The 12,166-nt window shown below is 33.5% G+C and overlaps 1 protein-coding gene across 8 annotated transcripts in view; it reads left to right on the top strand.

Moving 5' to 3' along the window:
- Window positions 1-12,166, top strand: part of ATG10 (autophagy related 10) — a 330,517-nt gene that overhangs the window by 88,442 nt on the left and 229,909 nt on the right. For all 8 annotated transcript variants that reach the window (XM_074282171.1, XM_074282167.1, XM_074282170.1 and 5 more), the window contains exon 3: window positions 11,188-11,274. In XM_074282171.1, coding sequence (XP_074138272.1) covers window positions 11,188-11,274 — 87 coding nt within the window. The remainder of the gene's footprint in view (window positions 1-11,187; window positions 11,275-12,166) is intronic.

The raw sequence follows: 12,166 nt of genomic DNA, 5'->3' as shown, positions 1-12,166 counted from the left end.
ACCAATCTATTGTCCATTACTTCATGTGTCAGGAAATCCAATAATTCCTGCAAGTTTCAGGGAATCCAATGATTCCTGCAGATTTTGAAGTCCTGCATCAGTCTTAACAAATTTTCATCTCAAGGGATACAATGACTCCTGCTGGTATTGAAGTTCTGTAATAGTCTCATTAATAGCCATGCTTTTTCAGTGTCAGATATTTTTTAGGTCTTCTCCTTTGTTTTGAGGTTTTTCTCTTTTTCTATCTCTCTCCAGGTGCTCTTTGCCATCCATCTGTTTCCTTTTCCATCTGTAGAAATACAAGCAAACCCTTTCCCCCAAGCAGTTAACCTATCTAGCTTTAGTTTGGTTTTCCTGGAGGTCTCTGGGCAGCTTTTGTTTCAGTAGATTAATCACCACAAGAATAGCCAGGTGTTAAAGTGCAAAAAGTCTTTATTGTCTCCTTCATAGCCTTCAGAGAGGACTTGGTTTCAGTAGAGAAAATGCACGAGGACAGGCCTGTCACCACAGGATGTGAGATGGGATGAATGAATCTGTCTCTCAGACCCCCAGGAGAGCCACCAGGAGCTTGACCAAAGATGGAATGACTCTTCTTGGTTCTGAGAGCTTGAGTTCTCTCCTGTCTTCTCTGCCCTCTGAATGAATCTGGCTGAGGCTCCCAGCTTATATGCTCTACACTGAATATAAACCAATCATTATATCACTAGGAAACCATTATTTGTTGTAAGATTAAATCAGTCATGCTGAATTTAGAGAATTATTAATCACCATGTTAAACTAGATAACCATTGTCTTTATCAATTCTATTGACTTAACACCTTGTAAAAATCCTTGTTTCAAGTTTAGAGTTCTGTCCCATAACACTCTTCATAATTGAACAATTAGAACTGGTTTGAGTCATCTCATTGTTGAAGAAAGCCAAGTCCATCAGAATCGTATGGTCTTGTTGCTGTGTATCCTGGTTCTGCTCATTTCACTTAGCATTAGTTCATGTAAGTCTTTCCAAGACTCTCTATTCATCCTGCTGATCATTTCTTACAGAACAATAATATTCCATAACATTCATATACCATAACTTATTCAGCCATTCTCCAACTGATGGGCATCTACTCAGTTTCCAGTTTCTAGCCACTACAAAATGGGCTACTGCAAACATTCTTGCACATACAGGTCCCTTTTCCTCCTTTAAGATCTCTTTGGGACATAAGCCCAGTAGTAATACTGCTGGATCAAAGGATATGCACAGTTTAATAACTTTTTGAGTATAGTTCCAAATTGTTCTCCAAAAAACAAATTGTAACTGCAAATTGTTTTAAAGCAGGGGAAAATACAATGAAATTTCATATATTTAATATTAAAAATTTTAGAGACTGGGTGATAAAATAATATGAGAAAAATAAATATTATTATTGCATACTTATTTTTAGTTATTTGTCTCCAAGGTTACCGAGATCCTTTTATAAGCTTTAAAATTATAATAATACTTTTAAGCACTATGAGTTAACTAAGCTTTTGACATATACACGTTATGTATGTGTACTATGGCTTAAAAAAATAAGGTCACTGGATAAATAAGGTCTGATAAATAGCTGATTTATTCTGCCTTTTGTTCCTTGAAGCTTGCTGGCCTTCCTCTTCTCTGACCTGTATTAGGGAAAGGGCCAGATCAGATTAAGAGTACTCTAAAAGCCATAGGAGATGTAGACCTAGGATATTGAGAAGAGCCTTGATCCCATCTCTGACACTTGTGACTTGTGTGACTTTAGACAAATTATTTCATTTCTCTAGGCTTCAGTTTTCTCATCTGAACTAGATAGTCTCTGGTTCATTCAAGTTCCAAATTTGTGATCCTATCAAAAGGAGCTAGAATAGTAGTTTGTAGAGATCTGCCTAGAAAGAAGGCAACAGCCCAATCTGCAACCCCCTCAGCTCCCTTTTATGTGCTGTCTTCTCCCTTCAGAGTGTGAGTTCCTTAAAGGCATGAATGTGTTCCCTTTTTTGCTTGTATTTGTATTCTCCATGTTTGGCACAGTACTAGACTCATATCAAATTCTTAATAAATGAATGCTTATTGACTTGACATCCTAGTTTGACCTAAACTTTTATAGAGGAAGCAGTATCAAAAGGGAAATTCTTGGATCCCACATACCAAATTATTTCAATAAGGAAGAAAAGAGAGCGTTGTCTCAAGATAGTGATAAGAAGGCAAAGTGAACTCTTCATACAACTTAGGTTTTAATAGGCCTCCTGTAAGAATGTCAGAACAAAGACAGAGCTTTGCAATACATAGTAAACAGCTAAATAGGGTGGTGGATAAAATGTTGAACCTGGAGCTAGGATGACCAAAATTCAAATCTGGTCTTTGACACTTTCTGGTTTTGTGACCCTGGAGCTCAAGAAGGAAGTGGCAAACCACTCCACTATTTTAGTTAATGGTGACCCAGATGGGTCACAAAGAGTCAGATATGGTTGAACAACAGAAACAGCTTTTTGAAGTAATGTTGACAGCTAGAGGATCCAAGAAAGAATAGAAATGGTATTAGGGTGGATAGAAAAATCACGTGTAATCCAGAAAATACAGAAATTCTCAGCTTCTCTTTTGTTTTTGTTTTCTCTACCAAGGAGAATAACTTTTAGAATATAAAATAAAAATAATTAGGAGAGGATTGAAATCCAAATTAAAGAAAAAGCAGTGGTAAGACAACCTAGTGGATATCAATGAATTTGTGCCACAAGGTACGCAGCTTAAGGTATGGAAAGAACTTTTAGAAGTGATAGTTGAGTTCACTGAGTAATAGTCACAGGACTAGAGACATGTAGTTAGTGCACTAATTATTATTTTTTTTCTTAAATGTTTTATTGATACTTTATTTTTTGTACACCATTATTACTTTGCAGTTATAGAAACCTGCTTTATAACAAAGAAGGAGAATTAAGCAAAATAAACCAACTCATTGACCATTTTATACAACATATACTTCATTTGGCTGCTATAATTTACCACCTCTTTGCTGAAAACTATGAATGTGAATATAATTAACAAAAAGTAGAAGGCAGTAGCTGAAGAGATAAGAAAGTAGCATGTAATAATTTGTTGCTTAAAAGATAAACATTTAAAACAAAGAAATACTGGGGTTCCTGATTAGCTCTGGGATCAATTATAAATCCCTCTGTCATTTAAAAAGATATATTTCTCACATGTTTGTGCCTCCTTTCCCCTCTAAGGTTTCTTTCATTCTCTTATATATTTATATCTCATATAAACGTATTTATGTACATGATACCTCCTTCATTAGACTGTAAAGTGTGGGGGAGAAAATCACTCCAAATGACAAAAAGAGAAACTGAGGCAGAGCTCTGAGTTTAATAATAAAACACTTTATTAAAGGAGTCTGGCTCTTCTCCAACCAAATAGGTCCTAGAACTCCCTCTTGATCGGAGGTGCCACTTCCTCTTAGAGCACTACTTTTATGGGGTTACAATTATGCTAAATACAAAATAGCAATTTTAAATTGGATACCATAATTCATAGGCTAATATATGAATACCAGTAGTGTCACAAGATTTTGAGATGGGCAAGTCAGAAAATATTTCCGCTGACTAGATGGTCATGAGGTGGATGAACTACCCTTTGGGTTGGGCAAGCGGAGATAGCACAACCCAAGAACATTTTTGGGGGAGCTTAGGGGCTTTCTGTCATGCCAGCATGGAATTTGGGTGAAAACAGTATAGAGATATTTACTGTCAGTATTCTTATGATCCTCTAGTTATGCAAATAGGCCTCACAAGTGGTATAAAAATAATTTCTATAAGATTTGCAAAAAAACCTTTCTATTAAAATCTGTTTTCCTATATGACTTATACAAACTATGAATTATTCTTATATTCTTTGTCAAGAAAACTCATTTTTGATGATTGGATATGTATTATTAAGTGAATAATTACTAACAATCATTGCCCCTTATAAAATCCTAATGGTTTGACCAAAACTGATTAGGGTTTAAGTAGGGTCTCCCAAGAAATCAGCTTTCTCAAGAGCTTGATACAATCAGCCCCATGCCATCCACAAATGAGAGCATTTGAGGCAGGCCCTCATCATCTCCAGAAAAGAATTCTTCTTTGATCTTGACTCTGTACTGGATCTTCACCATCATGGTAGCAAATGCATCTCCCTGGCCTGATGGTTTGTTTTCAGATTATCAATGATCAATATTATTTCTATTGTTACATCTTCCAAAGAATTTTGAATATTTTGCTTCAAAAGAGCTTAGCCAGTAACTTTTTGTTCTATTGAATCAAATGTTTTTTCATATCATTGGTTAGTAAGCCCAATAGGATCTTGTAATTTTCTAGATCTTTCAGTCCTTGGTAAGATGGCAATGCTATGATATACTTTGACTATCACTTGTGAAATTTTGCTTGTTCCCTACTTATTCAAGGATGCCCTTGATTTGTGTATATGTGACTATCCTGCACATGTATTTATGGGAGGTAAGACACAGAGATAGATTGGGGTTTGCTAATGTTCTCTCAGTAAACTTTTTAAAAATGTTAAGATCTTGAGTTTTTCGTGTTTTTTTCCATAGGTTTTGGTATGTTCTTTTTCAGATTCCTTATATATTTGCCTCATAATTATATCAGCTCCAGCAAGGATATTCTTTTTATATATACTTATTCAGTCTGACTGCTTTTTCCATCTTTGTTTTCTGTAATGCCATTTTTCCTTTGTTTATAAGACCTCGGTGACTCCTCCTTCTATTTTTATCCTTGAATACCCTTGGGATGATTTTGTTTAGTCGACTATCTTGCCAAGCTTTCTTTTAAAGTAATTTTACCCTCTACTGCTTCTCTTTGCTTTATGAGACAATATTGTTCATAATTGTTTATCTTCCTTCTTTTTAAGATTTTATAGATGAATTTATATTCTAACTCAGTGTTGCCTTTGGCAGCTATCTTTCTCTATTTGGCAAATCAGATATTTGCTAAGGCATTTTCTGTGATCTTTTGGTCTGAGGCAATTAATTTCCTTAGTTAAATATCTGGATCAAAGTATTATAGCCAGTATTAGTATATACACATACACATACACACATATATATCTATCTGCATCTATGTAGATATAGATAGATATTATTATACAAATATATCTATATATATATATGTATATACACAATTATAGCTAGTCAACAAACACATACACATATACATAGCATAGGTATATCAACATTGACTACAATAGTATATTTATGTTTATATATGTGAACGTATATATACACAACCAATATTATATTATGAATGAAGTTATTATAGTTGGTGTCTATCTATGTTTAGCTCAAAAAAGCTTATTCATCATATGATAAGATTATACTGATGCTCCTCTTTGAGGATGACATATTGCTGGCTGCATTAACCCTGTTATTCCCTTTACCAAAAAAAATATATTGCAGAGTCTTATGTAAGATAAGTGTAATTATTCAAAGAGTTTAGCCTAACCTTCCACAAAGCTTTTGCAATATCAGCATAATGTCATCCTCAAATAAGAATGTCAATGTGACCTCACTGGATTACCTAGTATTTATGACCAGAGAATCTGAGAAAAAAATGTCATCCCTGTTTCAAGGAATTTTGTATAATTTGGATTTTTGGATGAGAGACACTTCATTGCGAGAGTCTTTAAAGTAGAATTTTGTTCTGCTAAATCAAATATTGATGCTTTTTTTTTTTTTTTTTTTTTTTTCTGAGGCAATTGGGGCTAAGTGACTTGCCCAGGATAACACAGCTAGGAAGTGTTAAGTGTCTGAGACCAGTTTTGGACTCGGGTCCTTCTGACTTCAAGGTTGGTGCTCCATCCACTGCGCCACCTAGCTGCCAAGGTTCTTGTCTTTTAAATATAAGCAAAATATACTAGGCACAATGGAATCTTTCTTATACAATCTCCCTCTTTTAGTTAATTGTGAGATAGTAAAGATGTGGTATACTTCAAAATATAATTTTCAAAAGCCTTACTTTTCCATATTTGTAAAATCAATGCAGAGATTCTCAAGGTGTGTGTAATTGATACTCATAAGATTTTATATAAATGAGAAAGTAGATAGTAATTGTATAGTTGTTGAGATTCCTGATTGCCTTATTTGTGTGTATTGGGGGGCATATAATAAGATCGAATATTTTTCCAAATTTTTGCTACCTTCCCCACCTTCAGAAATTGTATCACCTTTAGCATAAATCTCCTTACATATTTTTGATGAAATTTATTTTTCCCATCTTTTTTCTGCTTAATGCCATTTGTTCTTCCTTTATAAGTTAAGGCAGTAATTTTAAAGTCATTAGTGTGATGTTTACTATCCTTTTTTTATTATTATTATTATTTAATAGTTTTTATTTACCAGATATTTGCATGGGTAATTTTACAACATTGACAATTGCTAAACCATTTGTTCCAATTTTTCCCCTTTCCCCTCCCCCCAGATGGGAGGTTGACCAATACATGTTAAATATGTTAGAATATAAATAAAATACAATATATGTATACATGACCAAACAGTTGTTTTGCTGAACAAAAAGACTTTGAAATAGTGTACATTTAGCCTGTGAAGGAAATCCAAAATGCAGTCAGACAAAATTAGAAGGATTGGAAATTTTATGTAGTGGTTCATAGTCATCTCCCGGAGTTCTTTCGCTGAGTGTAGCTAGTTCAGTTCATTACTGCTCAATTGGAACTGATTTGGCTCATCTCATTGTTGGAGAGGACCACGTCCATCAGAATTGATCATCCTATAGTATTGTTATTGAAATATATAATGATCTCCTGGTCCTGCTCATTTTACTCAGCATCAGTTCATGTAAATCTCTCCAGGCTTTTCTGAAATCATCTTGTTGGTCATTTCTTACAGAACAATAATATTCCATATTATTCATATACCATAATTTATTCAGCCGTTCTCCAATTGATGGGCATCCACGTAGTTTCCAGTTTCTGGCCACCACAAAGAGGGCTGCCACAAACATTCTTGCACATACAGGTCCCTTTCCCTTCTTTAAGATCTCTTTGGGATACAAACCCAGTAGATGTTTACTATCCTTAATGGTTTAAAAAAAAACAAAACTTAAAAAAAATAATTTCAAATATTTTCTGATTTTTTTTTTTATTCTACTTTTTGAAAATCTTCCTTCCATTTTCATACTGAAAAGCTCTTGGGATTGTTTTGCCCAGTTGGGTATTTTTTTCCCCATGCTTTCTTTAAATTGGCTTTATCCTCCATTGCTTTTCTGTTTTATGGGGTGATACTGCTTGTAATTTTCCACCATCCTTCTATGTATTATTTTACAAATAATTTTATATTCTGATCAAGTATTAACTTTGGCTGCCATCTGTCCCCACTTTGTAAATAAGTCAAGTGTTTGTTAACTAAGGCACTTTTTAGATGTTTTTGATCTCATTGTTATGACAATTGATTTATATTCATTAAAGTTCTATGTGAAATTAATATTGTCTCTCTTCTGCCCATAATTTATTTTTCATTGTTAATTGTTTGTTTAAATAAGTCAAAGTTAAGTTGTTTCATTTATACCTCAATTAAGAAAAATTTTAAATTCTTCCTGTTCTGTTACATCCTTAGGATAACATAAATCTTTTTCTTCCTTCTTATTCCGTTTTTTCTATTTCAGCCTTCTTTATTTCCTTTGTTTTTTTCCTTCCTGCGATGAATTTTTCTTTGTCCCCTCACTATTAGAGATTGTAATTTTTTTGAAAGAATAATAGTAAATTCTTCTTTCAAAGTAAAAGACTTTGTTCATCATTTAGCCCCTACCAGAATATTAAACTTGTTTATCCTTCTCTGTTTCTCTGGATTCTGTCATTTACTTTCCAAAGAATTTATTCAGTTCTGTTTATCCCACCAAAAATGTTTTGGAAGCATTCTATTCAAGGTTCATTTTTCCATTTTTATAATTTATCTCTATTTTGTTAAGTACGGCTAAGCTAGTCTTGGGTATAGGCCCTTTTTTTTTTTTTTTTTTTTTTTTTGCCTTTTGGTTTGTAAAATTTCACTTTATTTATTTATTTTTTTTTTGTTTTCTTTTTCTACATGATTTTGACTGATGTTCTTTAGTGTATAGTTTGTTTTCTATGTGTGGATTATAGATTATAGAACAAAACTGTCCATAACTATTAGACTTAGGGGACAAATCGAAAATAGAATCCATAGATTACACTACCAAATGCAATTCTAAATGGTATGCATATATAAATGGGACTGTTCAAAAGGTTAAATACATATATATATGTTTCAGGTTAAATACATTCTTCCTAGATGCTTGCAATGAGTGTGTTTGTGTATGTTAGTGTGTGTGTGTGTGTGTGTGTGTGTGTGTGTGTGTGTATGTGTGTAAATATACATATTGTAAGCATCTAGAAAGAATGTGTTTATTTAACCTGGAAACTTTGGGTTGTGTTGCCATCTTTAAAAGGAGAACAACAAAAAAATTCTGTACTGAGAGAGTTGAGATAATATAGAAGATGATAATGATGTTGATGAATTCTTCAATTTGTGAGTCAGTGTGTTTGACTTCAATTCCTGGGAAAATTCCATATTGCTTTATATTAAAGGTATGTTTGTGAGCAGATGGAAGGGAAGTGGTGAGCATGATGGTCAAAACCAAATTCCTTAAGGAAAAGTTAATCTAGACTACTCTCATTTTGTTTTTTAACTGGATAACTATACTTGTAAATCAAAGGAATATGATAGAATTTATTTTTCTGGATGTCAGCAAATCATTTGACAAAATTTTTCATAATTGTCAATAGATGAGACAGAAAAATGTAGGTTGGATGATAACACATTTAAATGGATTTGGTTTTGATGAAATGACTAAAGAGCATCATTAATAGATCATTGTCTGTATTATAGTGCCAGAAGATTGTTTTTGTTTCTGTTCTGTTCAAACCGTTTACCAGTGATTTAGATAAAGGCATATATGACAAGCTTATCAAATTTGCAGATTATACAAAGCTAGTATAGTTAGCTTATATGTTGAAAGACATAATCAAGACCCTAAAAGTTCTCAAAAGACTGAAGCAATTGCCCAAATATAATATGATAAAACTGAATAGGGTTTTATATATATATATATACATATATATATATATATATACATATATATATGTATGTATATTATATATTAATTATATATATTATATTTTATATGTATATATAAATATAGTACTATAGTTTTATTTTTAAAAATACCAAATTAGAGAATAGGAAGACTTAGCAAAGGAAGAATAAATTTGAAAAAGACCTAGAACATTTTATGGACTGAAAGTTCAATTTGTATCAACATTGTGATATAGGGCCCACATAAACTGTGTGCAGAAAGAATTGGGTGTTATAGTAGGAAGACAATTACATTTGTAGGGAAAGGACTTATATTTATAATTTGTATATTATATATATGTGTGTCTGTGAGAGAGACAGAGTGAGAGACAGAGAGACAGAGACAGACAGAGAGAGAGACAGAGACAGGAAAGAGAGAGACGGACAGAGTGAGAGACACAGAGAGAAAGAGACAAAGAAACAGACGACAGAGAGAGAGAGAGACAGAATAAGAGAGACAGAGAAACAGAGAGAGAGAAGGAAGGGGGGAGAGAGAGAGAGAGACAGAGAGCCACAAACATTTTGGCACATACAAGTCCCTTTCCCTTCTTTAGTATTTCTTTGAGATATAAGCCCAGTAGTAGCACTGCTGGTTCAAAGGGTATGCACAGTTTGATAACTTTTTGGGGATAATTCCAGATTGCTCTCCAGAATGCTTAGATCTGTTCACAGTTCCACCAACAATGCGTCAGTGTCCCAATTTTCCCGCAACCCCTCCAACATTCATCATTATTTTTTCCTGTCATCTTAGCCAATCTGACAAGTATGTAGTGGTATCTCAGAGTTGTCTTAATTTGCATTTCTCTGATCAATAATGATTTGCAACACTTTCATATAAGTGAAAATAGTTTCAATTTAATCATCTGAAAATTGTTCATATCCTTTGACCATTTATCAATTGGAGAATGGCTTGATTTCTTATAAATTAGAGAAAATTCTCTATATATTTTGGAAATGAGACCTTTATCAGAACCTTTAACTGTAAAAATGTTTTCCAGTTTGTTGTTTCCCTTCTAATTTTGTTTGTGTACTTTGTTTTTCAAACTTTTTTTTTTCTTTCCTACATTTTTTTTTAATTAAGGCTTTTTATTTACAAAACATATGAATGGGTAATTTTTCAACATTGACCCCTGCAAAACCTTTTGTTCCAAATTTTCCTCTCTTTCCTTCTACTCCCTCCCCTCGATGGCAGGTAGTCCAATACATGTTAAATATGTTAAAATATATATTAAAATATATGTTAAATCCAATATATGTATACATATTTATACAGTTATCTTGCTGCATAAGAAAAATGAGATCAAGAAGAAAGAAAAAAAATCTGAGAAAGAAAATAAAATGCAAGCAAACAACAACAGAGAGAGTGAGAATGCTATGTTGTGTTCCACACTCTGTTCCCATGGTTCTCTCTCTGGTTATAAATGACTCCCTTCATCACTGAGCAAGTGGAACTGGATTGAATCATCTCATTGTTGAAGAGAGCCATGGAGGACATAGTATTTTGAAGTGTTCTTATGTGTAATAGAGATTAATTAGGTGTACATGACTTGGCCCGTAAATAAGGAATGGTGGATAAAAGTTGCAGATAAGATAACTTTTGCTTTTTCCTGCTATTAGAATTGTCCAAAAATGCCATGGGCTGCTTCAGGGGGCATTTTCTGATTGATGATCTTGTATTTTTGTAGATTGGGGGGAGGGGGTTGAGAGTAGATGAACTACCAAGGATACTTCTAAGTCTATTACTTTGAGTCATGAAAAGCAGTAAATGCTATTTAACAAGATAATTTGATAACTTTAAAGGTTCTAGATACATATAAAGCTATTATTCCTTTGTTCTGACCTCTTTACTAAAAAGAAGGGTAGCTAATGATTACTTTTTTTGTCTGAATTACGAGCAGATTTTTTTTTTTAAACACATAATAAAGACCCTCGTTGCTTATGTTGGGTATTTATAAGTAGTAGTTTTCAGGATAATATTTTATTAGCATAATTAATAATATATCACTTATTCTTTTGTTGGGGCTGGGCATAGGACTGCTCTGATGGCTACATGAGCAAAACACATTTCCAGACTAGAAATGGGACTTCTGTGCCTGAACAGTTTTTTTCTCAAGCTGAGGTAAGTACTTTAAAATATGTGTGTGTGTGTGTGTGTGTGTGTGTGTGTGTGTAAGAGAGAATATGGACTTATAATAAAGGGACATCTCAATGAGAAAATTTCATTCAGGGCCCCGAGTGAGAAGTTGTTACTTATTGAGGCTTAAAGAGTTAGTATGCACACACACACACACACACACACACACACACACACACCCTCCTCTCTTTGGATATTTGTACAAGTGCAGATCACAGTCTCTCAATTGATAGATGTATTAAGGACTGTCTAAGGAGGTAAAAAAACATAGTAGCCAAATCTCTAGGGCTCTCATATCCCCAAATTTAAGTAGGCTGGTCTTTTTCTGTCAGATGTATGGTCTTTCACTGGTGTCATAGAAGAAGTCTTACCAACTAGATAGAACATTCCCATAGTCTGTTCTCTGTTGGCCTAGACTTTAGATCTGAGAATTCTGTGCCATCATGAAGCATCCAAGTAGGACTTCAGTGTGGAAGCTTTGGTTTATAGATATAAAAATAAATTAAGTTAGAGAGATTTAATTTATTTAAAATCTATTTAGCATCTGGTACATTTTGAAAGTAAAGATCTGGGAACAAATTTATCTTCTGGTACATCCTTTAATCAGAGAAACAAGTGGTTAGATGTTTTCTACTTAAGCATTTTCTATCATATTCAAACCAGAGATTTTGGTGAAACCAAGAACTTCTCTGAACACATACAGGTTTTTAACTACAAGATTCCAAGTTTGTTTAGGGGTTCATTTATTCCTGAAGATAGTGTACTGCTGCTAGGTTTGGCTCTACTGATTGGCAAAGATTACCAACAGTATACTGTGCTAAGCATGCTCAATGTGGCCCTTTATATAGGTCAAAGAATTATCTAGAGCAATAGGGAG

The sequence above is a fragment of the Sminthopsis crassicaudata genome, chromosome 1 (assembly GCF_048593235.1).
Source record: "Sminthopsis crassicaudata isolate SCR6 chromosome 1, ASM4859323v1, whole genome shotgun sequence".
Lineage (NCBI taxonomy): Eukaryota > Metazoa > Chordata > Mammalia > Dasyuromorphia > Dasyuridae > Sminthopsis > Sminthopsis crassicaudata.
Note: the sequence above shows the minus strand (reverse complement) of the source record. Positions and strands in the feature narration are given on the sequence as shown.